Source organism: Lissotriton vulgaris, chromosome 7, assembly GCF_964263255.1.
Source record: "Lissotriton vulgaris chromosome 7, aLisVul1.2, whole genome shotgun sequence".
Classification (NCBI taxonomy): Eukaryota; Metazoa; Chordata; class Amphibia; order Caudata; family Salamandridae; genus Lissotriton; species Lissotriton vulgaris.
Window position 1 is genome coordinate 1,504,815,638 of NC_141695.1, and position 23,139 is coordinate 1,504,838,776.

At 44.0% G+C, this 23,139-nt stretch overlaps 1 protein-coding gene across 2 annotated transcripts in view; it reads right to left on the bottom strand.

The window, feature by feature from the left end:
• The window catches only part of NDRG3 (NDRG family member 3), a 392,953-nt gene that overhangs the window by 39,090 nt on the left and 330,724 nt on the right, over positions 1–23,139 (bottom strand). For both annotated transcript variants that reach the window (XM_086932352.1, XM_086932351.1), the window contains exon 14: positions 20,314–20,349. In XM_086932352.1, the coding sequence (XP_086788478.1) occupies positions 20,314–20,349 (36 nt within the window). The remainder of the gene's footprint in view (positions 1–20,313; positions 20,350–23,139) is intronic.

Below are 23,139 nucleotides of genomic sequence, written 5' to 3' on the forward strand. Positions count from 1 at the left end.
GAGCTGGGGTGGCAGAGTGGGCTAAAGAACGGTGATGGATTAAACCCAGATCTTTTGACTGGGTGTGATTGTTTGATTGATTCAGATGCTCCGTCCATCACCACCCCCTTTTGTACCGCAGAATATATTCCCAGCAGAGATACGCTGCTTATGGACTGCACATTCGCCAAATGCGTGGCCACCTGTTCAGCAGTCATAATGGGAGTAAATAATGGAAGGCTCAGTTAAAGAACCTATCTCAAAGTTGTGAGGGCCAGCGCAGCGCTAAACCAAAAACCATCCAAAACTAGACCGACAACCCAGGCAGCCACATTGAGAGTGGCTTAGAGAGAAACAAGCCTAAAAGTAAGAGGGATTTCTTGAAGCACAACTCCTGCAATCAAGATCGTGCGTACCAGGGCGGTGTTGAATCGGAAACAGGTTTAAACTAGACAATCAACCCTGGTGGACATGTTGAGAGTGGCTTAGAGTTAAAAAAATGAATTGTCATGAAAGAACCTTAAGAAAATTTACCTAGATTGAAAATGAAAAAAAGGCACTTTTAAAGGTGGAATAAAACAAATGTTTGTGTTGCAATGCCTCAACAACAAATGGGAGACATGTTCAGATTGACAACTATCAGACACCAGCACATCCTCGATCATTAGGTTATAGTGAGCAACCTTCCACATTTAAACACATTTAGAGGGGGTCAACTGCACCCTAAAGGAAAAGGGTGGGAAGAGGGGTTAGTACAGAAATCAAGATAACCAGCCAAAGACAAACACGCAACCAGTACAACAAATGGAAGAGCTTTACTCAATGTTAACTATGATCTGGTCTAATTTAACATTACCCATATTTCATCTTGCCATCTCAAAGAAGTGGAAGCTTCAGTAATGAGCGCTTGGTAATCATTTGTACCCATTCACAGAAATTACCCCTTTGAAACGAAGGTAGAGTTGCATCGATTCTTTAGATCAATCAGATTAAAATAGTTTTTTGTTACAAATTAATCTATACCTATGTTTGATGCCACATGGCTGCATTATCCTTCAACTTTTCCCCCCCAGTAACCACATAGGGCCATATGTATCAACACATTTCCCCATAGACACAGAATGGGCAAAACCCTTTGATACATCTGGCCCATAGTCTCTAAGGACATTATAACATTCAAAAATGCAGTCTTGACTTTAATAGATTTGTTATTCAACAAACCTCAATTTTATAAACATAATTTGACTAAAGAACAGCAGTTTGTTTTTCAGAATTTACAGACCACCGAAGACACTGCGAATAAACCCGCAGACAAAGGTGGAGGAATTTGTTATAATGTATAGAATAAAATACAATGAGGAAGTGTTTAAACAACTTAACATGACCAATCATTCAGCAGATTATCCAAAGATCCCACCACTGATATTCAGAATTCTGTTGCCTCTTTAACCAAAAATTGACTTGATGGCGGGTGGCTGAGCTAAAAAGAATATTCCTTGCTTAATAGGTCTGACTATACTGTCCAGGCTATTTATATTTCACCCAAGATTCATAAAAACCTAATTGATACACCTGGACGACAAATAGTATCAGGCTGCAATTCAATTTTAAAACCTCTGGCTCAGTAGTTTTTTTTTTTTTCATTAAGCCTTTTGTATATCAAAGTGCTTCATTCATCTAGTACACCACTGCGGTCATTAACACAATTGAAGGGTTTCCTTTTGACTCTACTTGTGATATGTTAGAGTCTATGGACATTGAGAGTCTTGGCTCAAATATCCCCCAGACAGAAGCATTATTGCTGTTATAGGATCTGTTTCAAATCATGATTCCTCCACATCAAAGTTCCAACTCCTTTTATATATTTTTTTAAAAGAATATTTTTAATAAACATGCTCATCGTGTAGTACAAAGTTTGAAAGTACAATGCAGGTACATGAATATAATGAGAAGTAGCTAAATACATCTTGACTTTGTCATGCCTGGCTCATGAAGTATATTAAACCAATACAGTAAAAGTGGACGTGTCAGTACGGGATAGTATCACTTTTCCCCGTTCATTCCGGTGGGGAGTGCCCACCAAGCACCCAAGCTGAAGCTATGCTTCCTTAAGCACACCCCTATAATTCTGCATTTGACCCCACACCCTCTCCCATTTCTTAGGGCATCCTCTACTGCAGTAGACTACTTCCTAACCCTCTGCCACCATCTAAGTTCTTCTCCCACTCTGTAACCAACGGCAGGAGTGGAGCCTCCCCCACCACCTCGCTTAGCCACCCCAGCTGCCAGCGCAAACCATAACCTGCTATGTCTGGGCTAGTCCTCCTCCCCCTGGATCATCTGGAGCAGCCACCTCGCATCCATCAGCTCCTCAATCTAGAGGGCTTTAAACATCACATTAGTCACTCCCCACCAAAAACCCCATATCACTGGGCATTCCCACATACCTACAACAAGGGGAGTCTCAATGTGTCCTTTCCAGGCACAGGGTTCCAGTGTACAGAACACAGGATCTTCGATCCTTCCTCAAGGTTGCCACAAGACTGTCCCATAGGCATGACAAACAGTAGCCATCCTTACTTTATCAGCTTCCAGTACATTTATCATTATGAGTGTATGCCCCTGTCCCCTCGAACTTTGTGAGTCTGGATTTCCCCTCCAATGTCATCGGCAGTTTGTCTCATGCTGCCCACACAAGGCATTGACTCCTTTTTTTATCAGACCCAGTAAAATAGCTCCTTCCCAAGAAGTACTGTAGGCACTTCCCAAACCTTGTGCGGTTCTCAATATGTGACAGTGATTTTAGTGTGATGCAGTCTTGTCGGATGGTACTCTTAAGTGATTATCTTGCTCCCGTTGCATTGCACCAGCACTTTAAGAGACCGGTCCTCTGGCATGAGGAACTGCTTTCTTATGTACCAACACCTCTGTGGTTTTTTTTCCCCATTGACAAGCCTCACCAGTGTCGACACTGTCAAGTTGGGTTCTTGCATTAGCACTTTGATACAACAAAAGGTCTGTTCAGCTTTTTGTGAGGTTTTTACTAGTGAGTGTTTTTCTATTTGATTTGAGATTCCATATATTTTGTATGTGCTTTTAAATAAATGTAGTGGATTTCATTAACCGTTCACAATAAAAAATATATACACTGGAAATTGCAAGTCTAAATGCATCCCTTCATCAGTGTAATAAGGAGGGAGCAGATGGTCTGCTTCATTGTCATCACTGTCGTGAATTACATTGGGTACGCCCTGAATCGCATCTGACCTGAAGAGGGCATTTTTCCTCTGGCGGTACTGGTATTGAGGGAGAGGCAGGAACTGAAGGTCTGGCTGCATAACCACTGGTTGTGCCTTAGTTATTTCGCAGTGTGCCATACATTTGGTGCAGGCGACATGCCAGTTTGCGTGGGAGTCGCAGTGCCAGTTTGCATGACCATTCGAAAATGATTGTGGAAATGAGTTCAATGATTTTGAAAACTAACTTTTTCCTCTGAGGATGAATGGTTCCATCAAATTAGGGGGACAGCAATGGGCTCCATGTTTGCTCCCTCTTACGCCAACCTCTTTATGGGGTGGTTTGAGAGTAAGCATGCTTGGAGCCGAGGGGCCGCAAGGTGGACAGATCTGATCCTATTTTGGGGTCGCTTCATTGATTGTATTTTAATTATACGGAGGGGTTCAAAGACAGATTTGATTGAATACTTTGGTTATTTAAATCAGAATGATTTCAATGTGACCTTTACTATGAATCAACATATTGAAAGGATTGATTTACTGAATGTGGAATTGTTCATAGATGGTGAATCTATTAAGAGTAGGTTATTTAGAAAAAGCACCGAGACTAACTCCATACTAAGGGCTGATAGTGCTCACCCATTGGCAATGATTAGAGGAATCCCCTTTGGGGGATGATGATAATTCGTAGGAATTGTAGCACAGACAAGGACTTTAGAACGGTACTGGATAATCTTCAACACAGGTTACAGTGCAAGGGATATGTGAAGAAAGATTTGGAACAGGCTAGAGGCAGAGTAATGAAGGTAAAGAGAGAAACCACTTTGGTGCTTTAGGACAAGATTCATTCCAGAGAACGATTGTCATTTGTGACTACATTTTGCTCACAGAAGGACAAGATTTTCAAAGCTTTAGGAAAAAATTAGAACTTACTGAAGGGAGTACCAGGCTTGGTGGACATGATTGGTGATAAACCAGGGGTCCTTTTTGGAAGAAGTCCCACAATAAGAGAGATAACAAGAAATTACATGGAACCCATAAGAACAGGGGACTCTAATTGGTTACCACAACTGCCGAAAGGATTCTTTGTGTGTGGTTCATGTAATGTTTGCAGTTTGGGCATAAATCGTACAAAGGAGTTTTCATATAATACGAACAAACGTTACTCCCTTAAGGAATTTATTAATAGAAACAGTACTGGAGTAATTTATGTTATTTTATGCGCTTGTAAGAAAATGTATATTGGAAGCACAAAAAGAAATCTAAAAGTTAGAATTCAAGAACAAACGTTTTATCACAAATCACAACATCAAATCACCTTTACATCAACATATTCAGGAGAATCACATTACGCAGAAAGATATCAGGTTCCATGGGATCCAAAGGATTATTCCCAGGGCCAGAGGAAGGGATTGGGAATTGATGATCAGTCAACACGAAGCTAGATGGATATGTAGAGCGGTTGCTTTGGGGTTGAATAGCGACATTGAACTCCATCACTTCTTATAATAACACCATCTGAAGCGGAGTTATTGTAACATTCTCATGATTTCTGTGATGAAATGGCATTTTTCCAAATTGTTTTGAGTTTGTAACAAGGTTAGATGGATGAAAGCATTAGATTGGATTACACAATTAAGGATATGGGTTCCATAGTGATTAATAAGGAGTCACACCCTATCACCATTTCATTCTTAAGGTTTTAGGAGTTTGAAATCGACATGAGTGAAGGGTGGTTTAGGAAATTTAGACACAAAAATTTGAGTTATGTATTGGTGGTGTTCTAGGTACACCGATGGAGTTATGAAAAAATAGGAGAATATGAGATGATAATATCTTCAAAAAGTCACAATACATATAGAATTTGTAAATTTGGTAGGGCAGATTAAGCACTTATATCGAATTGTTATTTAGGACTATGGACAGATTACAAATGAGGGACCATTGTAACAGTAATGCATAATGAGGGTGCCACTGACCAGGAGCAGGATTGGTTTACTTGAGTAGTAGAAATCATCAAATGCGCATCACGGAGTAATATGATTGCGCAATATGGACGATATTGTTCGAGGTATAGATTCAAGTTAGAATTTTGGAAGGTTGCCATTAAATGAAAGGCTTAGTGGAATTGGACCACATAATCAGAGTGTTATAAAGTATCTTGCAAGTGAATCTAGATTCGAAAATACGCATAAAATCGGTATTAGGGGAATAGTATGATGAGGTACCTTTTAGATTCAAGCATTTTTGAGTTTGGATATTACATGGCACCAGGGCAGGGCAGGAAAAAGCACTTCTTTATGCACAGTGAATAGTATATAAGAATAAAATACGAACAGCAGATTTTTAGTGTTTAAAGATAAATATACAATGTTAGGAGTTGGAGAGGTGGTATAATATTGTTAGAAAAATAATAGCGGACTGTTATAGACACAGGCATTACTTTATGCACGGACTAACAGCTCAACATGTATCAATTTAATTGGATGGAGCAGGATTGTAGTATTTCCAGTTTTCGCAGGGTACGGACACGACACTAGGTGTTTTGACAGGAAATCTGATATCGGACGTAAAAGGAAACTGGTATTTAAATACGCAAGTATTGTTATTTTTTTTTTGTCCTCATATATGCCACCAGTAGATATTCGCTCTAAATGGGCGTACTCCAGGCCACTGACACAAACCAACCTTTACTGCCCTTGAGTTTGTGGATAGCCGACGGAGATTGCCCAGAGGTAGGTCGTTTCCAATCCAACTCCCATTCACGATGTTACTTGCCACTTTGGGAGGACAGGACCACTTAACCTCTGGCATAATCATTGGACTTGTAATATTACTTCTCAAACCATGCTTTTAAAACAGACCAGAGCTTAATAGAATTTTCCCCACCACCCAACATGTGTAGACGGCTCACCGCCATGATATTTCTAAGACAGTCTGCAAATTTGGGGGGATTTTCCGATTTCCACTCTTTACAGATCTCCCTCCTGGCAATGACAACCACGTAGAAGATACACTGTGAGGTACAGCTATTTATATCATAATCATAGGGAAGTCCAAAGAGAACTAATCTAGGACTACACGTTATTGGTGATGACAGTACCTCTTCTAGAAATCCACACACCTGTCTCCAGTAGCTAGCTATTTCAGGGCATCCGACGAACATATGTCCATCATCTGCTGCTGGAAACCTACATCTTGGGCATGAGTATTGTTCTGTTGCAATTTTAGAAAGTTTTGCCGGAGTCCAATAAGCCCTATATGCTGTAAACAGGTGGTTTCTTCTCATGTTTGATGGTTTTATAATTTTTGAGAGAGTATGAAGGAGTCCGTCCAGACTTTTAGTGGGTCTCCTGAGATCTATACTGTGGAATTGTCCCATAACTTAATGGTTTCAGCCTCTAAGTTATCTTTAGCTCCCACCAATGTCCTATACCATAAAGCAACCTCGCCTTTCCATCCCTTCTCCCTACTTATTGATTAAAAAATAAAGCTCTCCAGCTCATTGGTCCAATTCTGGCTCCCCCACCAAGCAGATAGCTGGTAGAATTTAAATCTCATGATGGTACCTTCTGTTAAGTTTGATAGGGTTTCCCAACTTAATAATGTCGAGCTGTTACACAAATCCCCCCACTTCATGAGACCAGCTGTTCTCAACGGAAGGGCAAGTTGGTCCAATAAACATTCTGGAGTACCAGGAGAATCCCATATTGGGGCTTGAGGATGGTAGTAAGGGATATCTAAAATTCTTCGTATTGATTGCCAATTATCTAGGGCTGTCCGTAGGAGCTTCAGACGGATTTTCTTAAAAAACTTCTGATCTCCAAATTTGTAGAGAAAAAAGTCTAAGCCATGTGGTAGGTCTGATCACATAGCCTGAAAAAGTCTACCATGCGAAGAGGAGTCCAACTTGTTGGCTAAGAGTCTGAAGTTTTTAAACTGAAAAGCATAGCAATAAAAAAGTAAATCCGGGAGCGCCAAACCACCGAGTTTTAGTCCCCTTCTCAATTTCCTCCAGGCTATTCTAGGGGACTTAGTAGCCCATATAAAGGAGCCAATCCTCCCTTGCAGATTAGAAATATCCTTTTTATTGAAAGTCAAGGGAATGGAGTTAAATAAAAAGGTGACCTTTGGCAGTATTATCATTTTGACTAGGTTCACTGTACCATAGATGTTTAAAGGCAGAGTGTTCCATCTAGTCAAGAGCTTTCTAACTTCCTTAACAACCATTGACCAACTAATTTTGGGAACTTCTTCTAGATTATGGGTAAGATAATGCAAATGCTACTTACCAGTATGCATCTGTTCTTGGCATGTAGGGCTGCTGACATTCATATCTGTGCATAGATCGCCGCCTAGTGTTGGGTCCGGATGATTGCACATTGTTGTCCTGGAAGAGTCTTCGAAGTATCACAAGATAGGTGGCTCCTCCCCTGGACTACAGTGCGCATGGGCATCGCCTCCATCCCCAGATTGTTTTTAGCCATTGGCAGAGATGGAGTGAACTATGTGAGTGATGACCATGCTATGCGTGTATATAAGAAAATACTGCAGCTGCTACAGGCGCCGGGGAGGAGGGCGGGCGATATGAATGTCAGCAGCCCTACATGCCAAGAACAGATGCATACTGGTAAGTAGCATTTGCAGTTGGAGGCATGTGGGCTGCTGAATTCATATCTGTGCATAGAATACATAGCAGTGCTCCCCTCATTGGCGGCCGCCCGTGCCAGCTGCAGCCGTTTGAAAAAAAGTGTTTTGAGAACAGCCTGACCAACAGCTGCCTGCTGTTTAGAGTGCACGTCTACACAGTAATGTTTAGTAAAAGTATGTGTGGTAGACCATGTGGCTGCTCTACAAATATATTCTAAGGGAATGTTACCTAGGAAAGCCATAGAGGCCCCCAACTTTCTGGTGGAGTGGCCTCTTGGTGGAATTGTGAGAGTGCGTTTAGCCTTAGCGTAACAGATCTGAATGCATTTCACAATCCACCTAGCGATCCCAGCTTTGGAGATAGCGTTTCCCTTGTGGTGTGAGGCAAATGCAACGAAAAGTTGCTTGGTCTTACGAAAATATTTTGTCCTGTCAATGTAGTACATTAAGGCTCTTTTAACGTCAAGGGTGTGGAGCATCCGCTCCGCCAGCGACTCTGGGTTTTGAAAAAACACTGGCAACTCAATTGTCTGGTTCATGTGGAATTGAGATACCACCTTGGGTAAGAATTTAGGGTTAGTGCGGAGCACCACCCTGTTAGCGTGTACTTGGAAGAAAGGTTCTTGGATGGTGAGCGCCTGCAACTCGCTAACCCTCCGTAGCGATGTAATTGCTACTAAGAAAGCAACCTTCCAAGTCAGAAACTGAAGCTCACAAGAGTGCAGTGGCTCAAAGGGAGGACCCATCACCCTTGTAAGAACCACATTGAGGTTCCATTCCGGAGCTGGTGGTGTCCGTGGTGGAATGACCCTTTTGAGTCCTTCCAGAAAAGCCTTGATAGCAGGGACCTTAAAAAGTGATAGGTGTTGCCTATTCTGGAGGTATGCTGCCATTGCAGACAAGTGAATGCGGATGGAAGAATACGCCAAATTGCATTGGTACAGGTGGAACAGGTAACAAATGATGTTTTGAATGGAAGCATCTAGCGGGTCAATACCGTGGTTTACACAGTAAATGACAAACCGCTTCCATTTAGCCGCATAACAAGCTCGAGTAGTGGGCTTCCTTGCCTCCCGAATGATGTCCATGCAATCGGGGGGAAGATTGAGGTAGCCAAACTCTAGGACTTCAGGAGCCAGATCGCCAGGTTGAGCTGTTGCGGATCTGGGTGCTGAATGTCGCCATGGCTCTGCGTCAGAAGGCTGGGAGTGAGATGAAGCCTTTGATGCGGTACCACGGAGAGTTCCAGAAACGTGGTGTACCATGGTTGGCGAGCCCACGTTGGAGCAACCAGGATGAGAGTCATCGAGTGCTGCCTGAGTTTGCGTGCCACCAGCGGTATCAGAGGTGCTGGGGGAAAAGCGTACGCAAATTTGCCTGACCAGTTCATCCACATCGCATTGCCCTGCGATTGCGGGTGTGGGAACCTGGCGGCGAAGCTTTGGCATTTTGCGTTCTCCTTTGTGGCGAACAGGTCTATTTCTGGATGACCCCACTTTTGGAAGTACGGTTGGAGTACTGATGGATGTATCTCCCACTCGTGCATTTGGTGGCTGTGCCTGCTGAGCAGGTCCGCCATCTGGTTGTCTTTGCCGGGGAGATGCTCCGCCATGAGGAAGATGTTCCTCTGAATGGCCCACTTCCACATGCTCTGAGCCAGATGAGACAGCTGCGGAGAGTGTGTGCCCCCCTGTTTCTGAATGTAGTACATGGCCGTCATGTTGTCCGTCCGGATCAACACGACCTTGTTGCACAGATGTACTTTGAATGCCTTCAAGGCCATGAAGATTGCCATCAGTTCCAAAACGTTGATGTGCATCTTCTTTTGCTGTAGTGTCTATAGTCCCTGCACTGTGTAATGGAGTACATGCGCTCCCTATCTTTGGAGAGAAGCGTCCGTTGTCAGGACAATCTGTGGCACAGGCTCCTGGAACGGTCGGCCCTTGCAAAGGTTTTGTGGATTCCACCAATGCAGAGAGTTGTACACCCGACCGCTTACCAACACTAGATCTGTTAGTTGCCCATGAGCCTGAGTCCACTGACGTGCTAGGCACTCCTGAAGCGGACGCATATGTAGTCTCGCGTGCGGGACGATGGAGATGCAGGAGGCCATCATGCCTATCAACTGCATGAACACCTTCGCTGGAAGCGAGTGCTGAGGTCTGAATCGTTGGATCAGCGTTTGGATATTGGCGATTCTCACTGAATTTGGCTGCGCAGTGGCTGCCAGAGTGTTTATTGTTGCGCCCAGATACTGCCGTATATGGGCGGGTTGGAGATGGGATTTTGGATAGTTCAGCGAGAATCCCAGATCGTGCAGGAGATGAATGGTGCGGGACACGTGGTCGGCGCACTGCTGTTCTGACTTTGCCTGAATGAGCCAGTCGTCCAGATAGGGGTAGACGTGGACGTTCTGGCGTCGTAGATGTGCTGCCACAGTCGCCAGACACTTTGTAAAGACTCTTGGCGCTGTGGTGACCCCGAAAGGCAGAACCCTGAACTGGTAGTGCTGGTCTTGAATCGTGAATCTGAGGTACTTCCTGTGGGAAGGATGCAGGGGGATGTGAAAGTATGCATCCTTGAGATCTAGCGTAGCCAGGAAGTCCCCCTGTTGAAGCAGAGGGAGGACCTGCTGCAACGTGAGCATATGGAAGTGCTCCGATAGAATGTACCAGTTGAGGGGCCTGAGGTCCAGGATGGGCCTGAGGGATCCGTCCTTTTTGGGGATCAGAAAGTAAAGAGAGTAAACTCCTGTTCCCCTTTCCGGCAGTGGAACGAGCTCTATTGCCCCTTTTTGCAGCATGACTTGAACTTCCTGCTGCAACAAGTGCAAGTGCTCGCCGGACATAGGACGGTTTCTTGGAGGTATGTTTGGTGGAGTGGAAGTAAGTTCTAGACAGTAACCGTACTGAATAAGAGATTTGACCCACCTGTCCGTGGTGATGGATTTCCACACGGGCAGGAACTGCTGGAGTCTCCCCCCGACCGGTGTTGTGTGGTCGGGGGGCAGTGACAAGGCGTCACTGTTTGTTGGTGGAGGAGGACCTGGGGCTGTTTCCACGTCCCCTGCCTTTGACGTTGTTGCCCCTGTAACCACCTCTACCCTTGTTGGTGTATGAGGTTTGGGTGTTGCTCTTATAGTACTGTGTGGATTGCGATGCCTGACCCCTTGAGGTGCCTCTGTTATTGGAGCGGCGAAAGGAACCACCCCGAAACTGCTGAGACTGGAGGGCCCCCATAGACTTAGCAGTGTCCGTGTCTTTTTTCATTTTTTCAAGTGTCGCATCCACCTCGGGGCCAAACAGGTGGTTAGGATTAACTGTCTGGTTCAAGATGGTCGTTTGTATATCAGGTTTGAAGCCTGATATTCTAAGCCAAGCATGCCTCCTCAGCAACACGCTAGTGTTGATTGCCCTGGAGGCGGTGTCAGCCACGTCCAGCGCACATTTGATGGAAGCGTTGGTGATCAGCTTCCCCTCCTGAATCAACATTTCACCTGCCTCCTTGTACTGATCAGGCAGGTGCTGCAGAAGTGTTTCTAGGGTGTCGTAATGCGCCCTATCGTAGCGTGCAAGTAGGGCCTGCGTGTTTGAAATGCGCCAAATATTAGCTGCCTGCGCAGCAATTCGTTTCCCTGAGGCTTCAAATATTTTTGACTCTTTGTCTGGGGGAGGAGCGTCACCCGTGGTCTGCGAGTTCGCCCGCTTCTGTGCGTTGGATACCACCAAAGAGTCCAGCGGCAAGTGTCCCTTGATGTACGTTGGATCCGAGGGCGCTGCCTTGTATTTTTTGTCAATGCGAGGATTGATGACTCGCGCCCGAGTGGGCTCCCTGAAAACCTCTGGCACGTGCTTCAGCACTCCCTTGAGCATAGGCAATGTCTTGACCGACTTTTCAGCCACTGAGAAAGTGTCAAACAAAAAAATCGACATCCACAGGATCTGAATGTAGGTCGACATCATGATTAGCTGCAGCTCTCTCAATCAGAGCGTTGAAGGCTGCAGAGTCCTCTGTTGGAGAAGTCTTTGGTGCAAAAAGCTGCGGTTCATGACCCGACTGAGGGTCCTCAGGGTCGCCTCCGGCAGACCAAGGTTCATGTACCTCTTCTGGATCCGAGTAGGATGGATAATTGTACTCGTCTTCTTCATCTTTGTCACCTTCCCCAGCGTTGGAATGAGTCAGTGAAAGTTCCAAATTATGAGGAGATGCCGGCTCTATAGGGGCAGAAGTACCCGCAGAGTCCTTCTTGTTTTTGAGTGGAATACGATAACGCTCCAACACCGGCTCCGTGGTGATCTTTCGTTTGAGGAGAGAGAGCTTTCCGGTGTTGGCGTCGATAATAACCTCTCGACGCTCCTCATCTGCGAGGGGCTGGAGCTGAGGCTTCGGCCCCACCAATGACGCCTTGGGCGTCGACACCACCTTCAAAGGCACCCCGGCCCCATGCTTTGGAGCGAAAGCCTTCGGCGTCGTCTTCGGCGGCAGCGTGAAGTGGATAGGCGTTTGCGCTTTTGCCGGCTTCGGTGTAGGCTTCGGCACCACATCCTTCGGTTCGGGAGCCACAGCGTCCTTCCGAATCCGCTGCAGGGATTCCATGACCTTTTTTGTGAAGGCCGGGGAGGGCTGGACCGGCTCGAGCGATTCCTCCGAGTCCGGCGTCGGGTCGGCGAAAGGCACGGTCTTCGGAGCCGACACATCACCACCCTTGGGCTTGACGGCCGGAGTCGGCACAGCCAGGGAGTCGGCACAGCCAGAGCTTCGGCGCCGTCCTGACGCTTCTTTGGAGCCTTATTTGGGTCCTCGACCTCGACCACCTTCGGCGCCGTAGCGGCCGCGTCGGTCGTCTTCGCCTTCGGCTTCGACCCCGGGGTCTTCGGTTCGGCCATCTTGGCGCGGCTCTTGCTGTCGGCCATTTTGAATTTCTTAGACGTTGAGGCCTCTGGAGCCTTCTGTCCCACCAGTGCGACTTTCACTTTCGGTTTCGAAACCGTTGGTGTGGACCCTGATGGTTTCACTTTCGTTTTCTTCAACGGGAGTGGCACATCAGAAATGTCCGTGGCCGGGCCCGGAGGCGAGGCCGTGGGACGATTAACGAGGTCTTGGGTAAGGCCCGAATGCGATCCCTCGACCTGGGCCGTATAGTGGGGGTTGACCCCTGAGTCAGTTTGAGGATGCTCCTCCTCTGAGCTATCCTCCACGGTGGCAATGGCCCCATCGTCGTCCCCTACCTCACCGACGACTTCGTCAAACTCCTCGTCTCCCGCGTCGTAGTTTTCTTCCTCCGACGCCGGGCTAGAGTCCGAAACTTGAAAGACAGTGTCGTCTCCAACGTCTTCTTCGAAGATGTTGTCTGGCGGGGGCGCCGATAACTGGGCCTGGAGCCTAGCGGCCCTACGAAGCTTGAGAGTCTTCTTACACCGGAACTTTGAGCAGGCCATACACCTGGCCTCATCATGGTCCGGCGACAGACATTTGTTGCACACTGGGTGCACGTCGGGGTGTGAATACTTTGAGGTGCACACCGGGCACCTTTTAAACGGAGTTCGTTCCATGTCTGGAGCGTCGTGTAGGGCAGCAAGAGTTCGGAGCTGAAGAACAGTTAAACCCGAACGAAAAACGATACCGACGCCAAGCCTAAAGACCTTTTGGTCTCAAGTTTAGAAAAGTTAAACAACTATCGATTCCGACAGAGGGAACCGAAACACATCCGAACCCAATGGCAGAAAAAAACAATCTGGGGATGGAGGCGATGCCCATGCGCACTGTAGTCCAGGGGAGGAGCCACCTATCTTGTGATACTTCGAAGACTCTTCCAGGACAACAATGTGCAATCATCCGGACCCAACACTAGGCGGCGATCTATGCACAGATATGAATTCAGCAGCCCACATGCCTCGAACATCCCCAAGTATCTAATTTTTGATTTTGCTTCTAGAATCGGGATGGGGTTGTTCCAGCTCATTATGTCAGTTTTATCTTTATTAATGCTATACCCCGACACTGTACCAAAATCTTTGGCCAATTCAAATAACCTGGGGATAGCCTCCACTGGGTTAGACGTATAAAGAAGAAGGTCGTCAGCATAAAGAGCTGTCTTAAGCATCAGGTCTCCCATTATAAATGGTTTAATTACTGTATCTTGTCTCAGGGAGCAGACAAAAGGCTCAATATAAATTTCAAAAAGGAGGGGGGACAGGGGACAACCCTGCCTCGTTCCCCTAGAAATATTCAGCCATTCGGACAGACTACCATTGACCAATACTTTGGCCCGGGGACCCCTGTATAGTGTCTCAATCCCTTTGATAAATACCTCTGAAAAAGCCGAATTTTGTCATAGTCTCCCATAGAAATAGCCAATTGACTTGATCAAACGCCTTTGCGGCGTCAATTGCCACATTAGTAAACGGCATCTTCTTCTCGGTTGCTATATCTATCGCTCAAATAACTTGGAATGTCAGTTCATTTAATTGGCGGCCGGGTATGAACCCCCTCTGATCAGGGTGAATTATAGACTTAATTATTTTAGCTAGTCTAGATGCAAGTATACCGGAATAGATTTTTGAGTCTGAATTTAGGAGAGAAATGGGTCGATAGGACTATCTTTTTTGGGTCTTTATTTGGTTTAGCTATAAGGGAAATTGTAGCTTCTGACCATGAAGCTGGGGTATGCTCCCCCTGCAAGAATGTTTTAATGAAGAGTCTCAATAGTGGGGCTAAAATTTCTTCTAAATTATGTTTATATACCTCAGTCGGCAGCCCATCAGGGCCAGAGGCCTTATTTCTAGCCATCTTTTTCAGCTGTAATCTTACCTCTCCCTCCGTGATCTCAGTGACTAGAAAGGTTTTATCCGAGTCGCTCAACAGGGGCAACTCTCTCAAAGCCCACCAATTGTCCAACTCTTCCAAACCCAGAGTATTCTTCTCCTGATATAATTCCTCCATAAAGGCTCTAGCCTCTCTTTTGAGCTCTATTTCTAATACTAGAGGCAACTCAGTGCCACGCTGTGTTAAAGAGTTAATGTTATTCCTACTCCTCTCTGTCCTTGCCTTCCAGGCTAACAGGGAACCACACTTCTCTCCATACTCAAAGTTACGGAGCTTGCTTACTTCCCACTTATCTTTGATTGTCTTATCAGCTCGAACTTTAAAGCCTGTCTGTAGCTCTAATATTTCCCTTTCAAGACCCGGAATACTAGCTCTATCTTCGGTAGCGGCCAACTGTAGTAGTTGTTCCTTTATTTTAATTAAGTTGAGATCATGGATATCCTTTTCTTTCTTAAGTTTTCTATTTAAAATCATATGTGAACCACAAATTCCTCTTAGGAAAGACTTACGTGTGTCCCATACAGTTTGGTCTGACGCCGTTCCTTCATTAAACAAGAAAAACTCCAACAGACTCTCCTTGATTTTATTTTTGATCTCATCATTTAACAGGATGGTCCTATCAAGTGTCCACCTATATTCTGAGGGGCTAATTTTAAAGGTTATTTTTAACTCAACCACCAAATGATCTGACAGTCCTACTGGGATATGTGAGATTGAAACAATATTGGGCAAAAAAAGATTGATCTAACAGAAAAAAATCTATTCTAGATAACGGACTATATTTTTTGCTATAAAAAGAGTACTCTAAGATTACCGTGCTTAACTCTCCAAGCATCCTGTAATGTGAAATCTTTCATAACATTCTTTAAGGCTCGAAGGGATTTATTTGGGGAGTTATATTTAGCTTTAGAGGTGCGGTCTAATTGTGAGTCCAGTAGGAGGTTAAAATCACCTCCTAATATGACTGGAGCTGTATGTTGTATCATATATTGTTCCAGCTTTTGAAAGAAACAGGCATTATCTTCGTTAGGACCATAATAAACCGCACACAGAAAATTTGAGCTACTGATTGAAAGAACTGCCGCCAGCCATCGTCCTAACTGAACCGTACCCCAGTCATGAATCCTGACCCCCTTATTAGCACGCACCATTATAGCTACCCCTCTAGTAGAACCAGTTTGCTTAGAGCAAAGAATTTCCTGGATCCAGTTAAGTTTTACAAATATTTTCCTACACACTTCTGCTTCCAGGTGTGTTTCTTGCAGAAGATATACATGGGCTTCAGAATTCACAAACTCTTTGTTGTTTCTTCCGACTCCCTAAGCCACTCAAGTTCCAGGAAAGGAATTTACTACTAGATGTCATATTTAAAACTATTATATGGTAGTACTACACCTATAACCAGTAGTGGCCTGTGTTCATATTTGAGTTTAAGAGTATGGAAACTTATGGCAAATGAGGATATTTTTATTTGTTTCTTCCCTTCCCCCCTGTGACCCCACCCTTCCCACCCCCGAGGAACCCAACCCTTCTGTTTGGCGTGAGCACGCCTTAGGAGGCCCTGCACCCTTAACACACCTTCTTAACCACATGGCTGCTGCGGGGATTTTTGCCCTGTGCTGCAAATTTGTTATTTTCATTATTCATGACGAGCTCAGCTCGTCATCAGCACACGACACCCGTGGGTGATGACGAGCTGAGCTCGTCATCAGCAGCGAAAGGGTTAAGTGAAACTAAACAACAGTCTTTTCCCCCATTCCATTTTTTTGTATTAAGAAATAACTTGGTAAAAATATATAAGGAATAGAAATTTTATGAAATGGGGAGTCCTTAAAATAAAAAATAAATTAAAAACGCAAGTATCGTGATTGGATGAAACACTACCATAGGATTTGTGGTTTCACAGGATACGGACATGACGTTAGGTGAATCAGATTGCGGACTGAATAGGAGACTGGTACTTAAATACATCAATTGTGTGGCCTTAAATACACTTACGGCATTGGTGGGTGCAAGAATTTAAAGCAGCAGTGGCGGGATTTTCACCTCACAGCGGATTTATTGGACCGACTGTCGAGGTAGCTTTGTTTTGGGGGCTTACCATAGCTTTTTTATAAGGTAAGACTGGAAGCCGGTATACTACAGTGGGTAATTGGTGGTAAAATCATTTGAAAGAGAATATATATATATATATAAATGAATATATATATATATATATATATATATATATATATATATATATATATATATATATATATATATATATATATATATATATATATATATATATATATATATATATCTTACCCTGTTCTCATTTTGTTGTTGATTTAGAGTGAGACTACATACAAGGATGTTGTAATTCATTTGCGGATTGGGCAAATTGGAATACATGGGGATAGAGTACCAAAGATAGAGGTGAGGATCGTGTACTTTATTTTGAGTGAGGATTAGCAATAATTCGGCACAAAGGGAGCTCTTTTTTAAAGATCTTTTTTATATAAAAAATGCATTTTATTTGGCTGGTCATTGCAGATTGTGAAATGTTGGGAGTTGAAGAATTATTTTCTGAGAGAAGGGATGCTAAGAAAGAGTGAATCTGTTGATTTTTTGAGGTGAGAAGCCTAATTGGATAATTTGGGATTGGAATCCAAAACCCTTGAGGTATTTTCTGACTTATTCCAACTAGCAAGACCATGTACACATATAGCAACCTGAGTCAGTGGTAGATTTAGATATTTGATCGCAACCAATGGCAATTGTGAAAGGTATCTTACATTTCAAATGTTGATATCCCTGTCTGAAAGATGGAAGAGCTGAAATTTAGGATTTACTCTGGTGTACCTTTTAGCCTGGTACCTTTCTATATTCCTCTAGTGCTTCTAAATGTGGTAGTAATGATTGTTATATCTTACAGTAAGACATGTCAGCGAATAGAGTTTGTGTTTCATGGTTCCAAAAGTAATGCCACTAAAAGCTTTCTCTAGGCATAAATGCATGGCCAATATTTCTTATGTAAATGATGAAGACATCACTGCTTTGTATCGGTTTGTAAATTAATTTGCTGCAACAATGCTCCTTCTATTGAAACTCTAGCATTCAGTTATTAATAACTCACCCACACAATCTCAACAAACGTGCTTCCTCAGCTTAAACGTCTGTCATAATGCTATGTCAGAATTAAGTGCTATCAAAGTAGTCTTAAATGCTTTGCTTTAGGTTTTTCAATAAGAAGAGCCATCCTGCAGATAATATGAAACATCTGTAGACCTAACACAAAACCTGCCTGGTCTTCATGTATAAAGGTCAGGAGGCGAGCTGAAGGTCTAATTGTCAGCACCTTCATATATATTTTGATATCTACAATCAACAGTGTAATAGGTCAATAGGCCAAATAATCAGAATGGGTCTTCCTGGCTTTGGAATAACTATGATCACATCGTCCAAAGATGTCGGACTCGGCCAATCCCTGAGAAGGAATCAAACATCTCTCCATATAGGAGTCAACCTGGTTAAAAAGGTGTTATAGAATTCATTACAGGACCCAGGGGTCCCTTGACAGCTCCAGTTGCAGCTCACCTAGATGCCTTTACTTCATGATTTGGACCTTAGTCTTTATAACCCCAACTCCAACACACCAGATAATGTAGCATTCGTGGTGGGCATCCCCAGGCAATATAAGTCGATCTCTACAATGACATGAATACCTGGAACAAAAACATTTACCCAGTCACTTTATCTTTGACTTCAAATCAGCCATTGGCCCGAGATGACAACGTTAATTTCTTTCATGGTATTTTGATTTTCGATCTGTGGTGTCCTCCTCAGACTGTGCGACTAGTTCAGTGCTTTGAGACCACCTTGGACAGTGAGGATAGGGTGGACTCCATCAATTGGAAGTATATTCCCCTTCTTAAGAGCTTCCACTACAGGTTTGAGTCATTTCTTTTTTTTCTAATGTGGATTGGGCAAGATCTTGCAGCATGATCAGTCTGCCATCTCTAAATAAGACAGGCAATATCTTTATCCTATTTATTGCTGCTCTTGCTATCACTTCCTTTTACAGGTAGGATGACAGTTTCACCACAAGGAGCCCCCCCCCCCCCTTTTCAAGGCCTAACTCTATTTGCTCTCTCCTCATTTAGTTTGCCAGCACCACTAGCCCCCAATCTTTATAGACATGCACCGCATCCAGCTCACTTGAGATTCTTCCAGGAACAGGGACCAGGCGCATACCCTCTTTGTTATATTTTAGAGTCAAGGGCTCATGAGGGATATTACCCAGAGCATTACAAGTTGTGTTCCTCCAGGATTCTCCTCCTTAAAATAAGTAACAATACAAGAATTGTTCCACTCTGGCAGGAACTTCAAGGCAGAACATATGGGTTCATGCTCCCTCCGCTCATGGGACTTGTTGTAGGGATCGACAGTGGGAGAAGAGTTCCATCTTTCATCTTCTCTGAACCATGCTTTTCAACTAAATTACACTACATTGATGCACCCCATTGCACTAAGCCCAGGACTGACCTAAAACATCTTCAAGCTTACTGGTAAACGTTTTAGGGCAACAAAAGTTAAATTCCAACAATTACAATGGGGCTATAGGTAGTGTGGACAGGGGGAAGGGTAACTCCCACAGCCTTCGAACAGGTGCCATGGTCAAGTCCAAGGATCACTATCCATCAGTCTTGCTCTGCTCTAGAGTCCACCTCTTACAAGCCGGTTATTGTGCCCAGGGATTATGATCAGATTATCAGTGTTGGGGTTAGGCAACTCTGATGGTTCAAGGGGATACAACCTCCATACGGAGGTCCAGGCCAAGCATACTCCCTTTATAGTTTAACCATCCATGACGATTTACACTAGGAAAGAAGATTACATTAAGGATCATATAGTTCTTTGACAGGCGTAAAAACTAAAAAGAGTTTCTATACCCATTTGATGTAGACCTTCCTGCTACAAAGACCCCGTGCTGTTGTATGACAATTTTTATTATAGTTAATTTTGACATTTTTAATGCAAACATATGGCTGTCTAGCTCTTTTTATTTAAGTGGTATATGCTTGCAATAAAATGGTCATAAAATGTAACCACTGCACCAACTGCCAGACCTTTTTCTTTGCCATTGCTGGTTTCAGGTTGGAATTATAGTCCGATGACCATGGAATCTAGTCGTCTGCAAAACTGGATAAACAAGGAGTGTGTCTCCTTTGCTACCCTGATAGAGGCTGCTCTACTGGAAAGAAAAAACACATCCTTCATAGGTATGTCCATTCAGGAGATCATATGGAGATTGATTTGTGGCTATTATAAAGCCATCAAATGCATCTTTTGAAAGTTTAATACTAGAGAGATCATCACAGTTCGTTATAGGCAATGAGAGGAAAAGGCCTGGAGTTTATTTACATTTTACCTCATGTCATGAGCTGATGAGGTATACATAACAGTAATAAGGTGTACTATATTTATTCTTTTCAAAATGGTTCAGAACAAATACTTCTCTTGGCCTCAACTAAAGTCTGTATTTTAATCCCAAAATTATTGTATCAATTTTCTTATTAGGACTCCATTGCCGGTTGAATGCCAAGTGCCCCAAATCAGTAAATAACAAAAACGAACTCACCTGAACCGCCTGTGGTAAACCTCCACAATCGGCCATCTGCAAAGCAAACATACAATATTTTACATTATATTTATCTTTGTGAAATTGATAACCACATACTAAAATAACCTACCCAAATCTATGTGACCAAAATGAGCTGGAGATTAGTGAGCGGGCATTGTCCACATTCAAACCATTCAGTGTAGTGAGATAAATTCCAATATGCCTGTACTATGAGAAGCTCCAGTTTGTGAGTAAATATGGGCACAAATTCTGTACAGCAGTAATTTCCTCACATGTACAATATTCTCAAGATGACATTCTCTGGAAAAAACGGAAAATTGTCCAGGAGAAAGTGGGTGGAAAATATATGAAATATGCAGAAACTGATCTGAAAACACAGACAACTAAATGTTGAGCCTTCTTCTGATTAGCAGAACTCACAAAAGACTATTAACCATACTTGTTAAATATAGCCATTTAATAGTAATGGACAGGTCACATAGCTTCGGTAATGCTCTTTCTAGTAGATATTCTAACTTTAGACCCTCCCCCATGCCTTAGACTGGTTTAGAACGTTACAAGAGCAGTGCTCCTAATGAGCAGCCAGGTGACACCATGCAGCTCCACCACGGAAGTGACGGAGCAGAGCGACACATAAGCAACACCTCTGTGCACCAACGTCACTTTCTTGCTGGACTCTTTCCTGGTCCTTGGAAGCAGAGCACAAAAGTGGAAGTAGAATGCAGATCTTTAATTTAAGACCTTTTTAGATGGAAAAAATAGAACACTCCACAGAACGGGGAGGTGGGAGGACAGTGAGGAACCTGCAGTAAGATACCAGTATCCCCAGAAAGAGTAATACGGAAGTTAAGTAACTTGCTCTTCTGATGGATGCTTCTAGCAGCGGATTCCTCACATTTAGAACAGATACCAAAGCAGTACCTATCAAGGCAGTCTGTGGAGTAGGCTCAGACCAAAAAGTCCTCCAAGACCATATGGGTGAAATGCTCTTCCCGTCTGACCTGGCGAACAAGGCAGTAGTGGTTCGGGAACTTTGCATGGACACCCACATCGTGGCCTGACAGAGGTCAGGAACAGGCACCGCATGCCAACACAGTAGTACTGTTGTCCCTGGTGGAATAGGCCCCAAATCTTTCCAGAGGCTGCTCCTTGACCAGTGCATTGCAGATTGTATTGCAGAGGACTATCCATCTCGGCAGAGTGCTTTTCTGCACAGATTTCCTTTCTTTGCCCCAGAAAACACAGCAAAAAGCTGATAGTTCATCCAATTACCTTTGGTGCGAATAATGTAAAAGCTCAAAGCTCTTTTAGAGTCCATTCAATGGAGTATCTCCTCCTTCCAAGGGCTGGGGAGAAGCTAAGAAAGTTGAGGGTGACTGACTATCCAGCACGAAAAGGGGTTACAACTTAAGGTAAAAGGCTGCTCTGATCCTCAGCACCTGCTTGTTTGGACTAAAGGTGGTGTAGGGCAGTTGCACCAAGAGAGCCTGGAGCTCACTTATGGAATGAGCTGAAGTGACTAACAAGGAAGACCGTCTTTTGAGTCAAATGACAAACAAGCAGCTGTGCATTTGTTCGGAGAGATTACACATGAAAAATTTCAGAACCAAATTAGGGTCCCACAGTGGCAATAAACAGTTTTTGAGGGAATATGGGTATTAAACCTTCAAGAAACAGGTCACAACAAGTGATTTAAACAAAGATGGTTTGGTCCAGTAAATGCAGAAAGGAAGGATACATCTCTTTAACAGAGCTCACCATAATACTTTGCTTAGCCAAAGACAAAACAAATAATAAAAATATCCAACAACTACACTTGCAAAGAGTCTGTCCTGCACACTCCACGCCAGATCACAAATTTGCCAGAGTAGCCTATGTAGTCTTTGTGGAAGGAAACCTGACAGCCAAGATGACATTCACAACTTGGGTGGCAAAATATATGCTGTCAATGACCACAACTCAATCTCCATGCATGGATTGCACAGGTTGAGGTGGAGAAGCTGGCTCTGCTGCTGCAATAGAAGTTCCTCCAAAAGGGATAGCCTAATTGAAGGGCAGAGGCAGTTGCTCAGATGTTTGGAGTCCCACACACTCCTGGCCAAATTCAGGGCCACTAGAATGACTTGGTCCCAGTCGTGGCTAACTTTCTTCAGAAGAGACCGAAGAGGGAATGCATACAGGAGCCCAGTGGTCCACCCCAGTCTTTATGCATCTCCTTAGGAGGACCTTCTTAGGAATTCCAACATGCAAGCATTTAAAGTTAAACACTGCACATTCTTGCTGGTAGTGAAAAGATCTAGCCAGGGTTCTCTCCATTGTCAGAGGACACCCTGTGCCATCTCGGTGTGCTGCATCCATTTGTGCTGAGCTAGATAGCTAAAGCTGTGCTCACCTGCCATAGCATTCAGTGATCCAGCCAATAGTTTGCAATTATGGTGATATCCTGATCTTCCAACCACCTCCAAAGGAGCAGCGATGCTCTGCTTGTTACAGTATCACATTGTGGTGGTGTTGTCTGAGAACCTATACCGGTCTCATTTTGATGAATTGAAGGAAGGCTTACAATGCCAGGTGAATGGCACGCAATCTCAAGAGATTGATAAGGAGATACTTTTCTCCTAGAAACCAGAGTCTTGTGATCTCCGCTTCTCACAGGTGACCTCCGCAGCCCAGCAGTGACATCAGTCACCACCTTCCACTCTGGGCTGTGAAGGAATAGTGGATCTGCTGCTGGTCAGGTTGTGGTTGAGCAGTCACCACTGCAGATCTTGTGCAATCTCAACCTGGGGACAACTGACATGTTCCTTTAGTGCTCGGCCCACT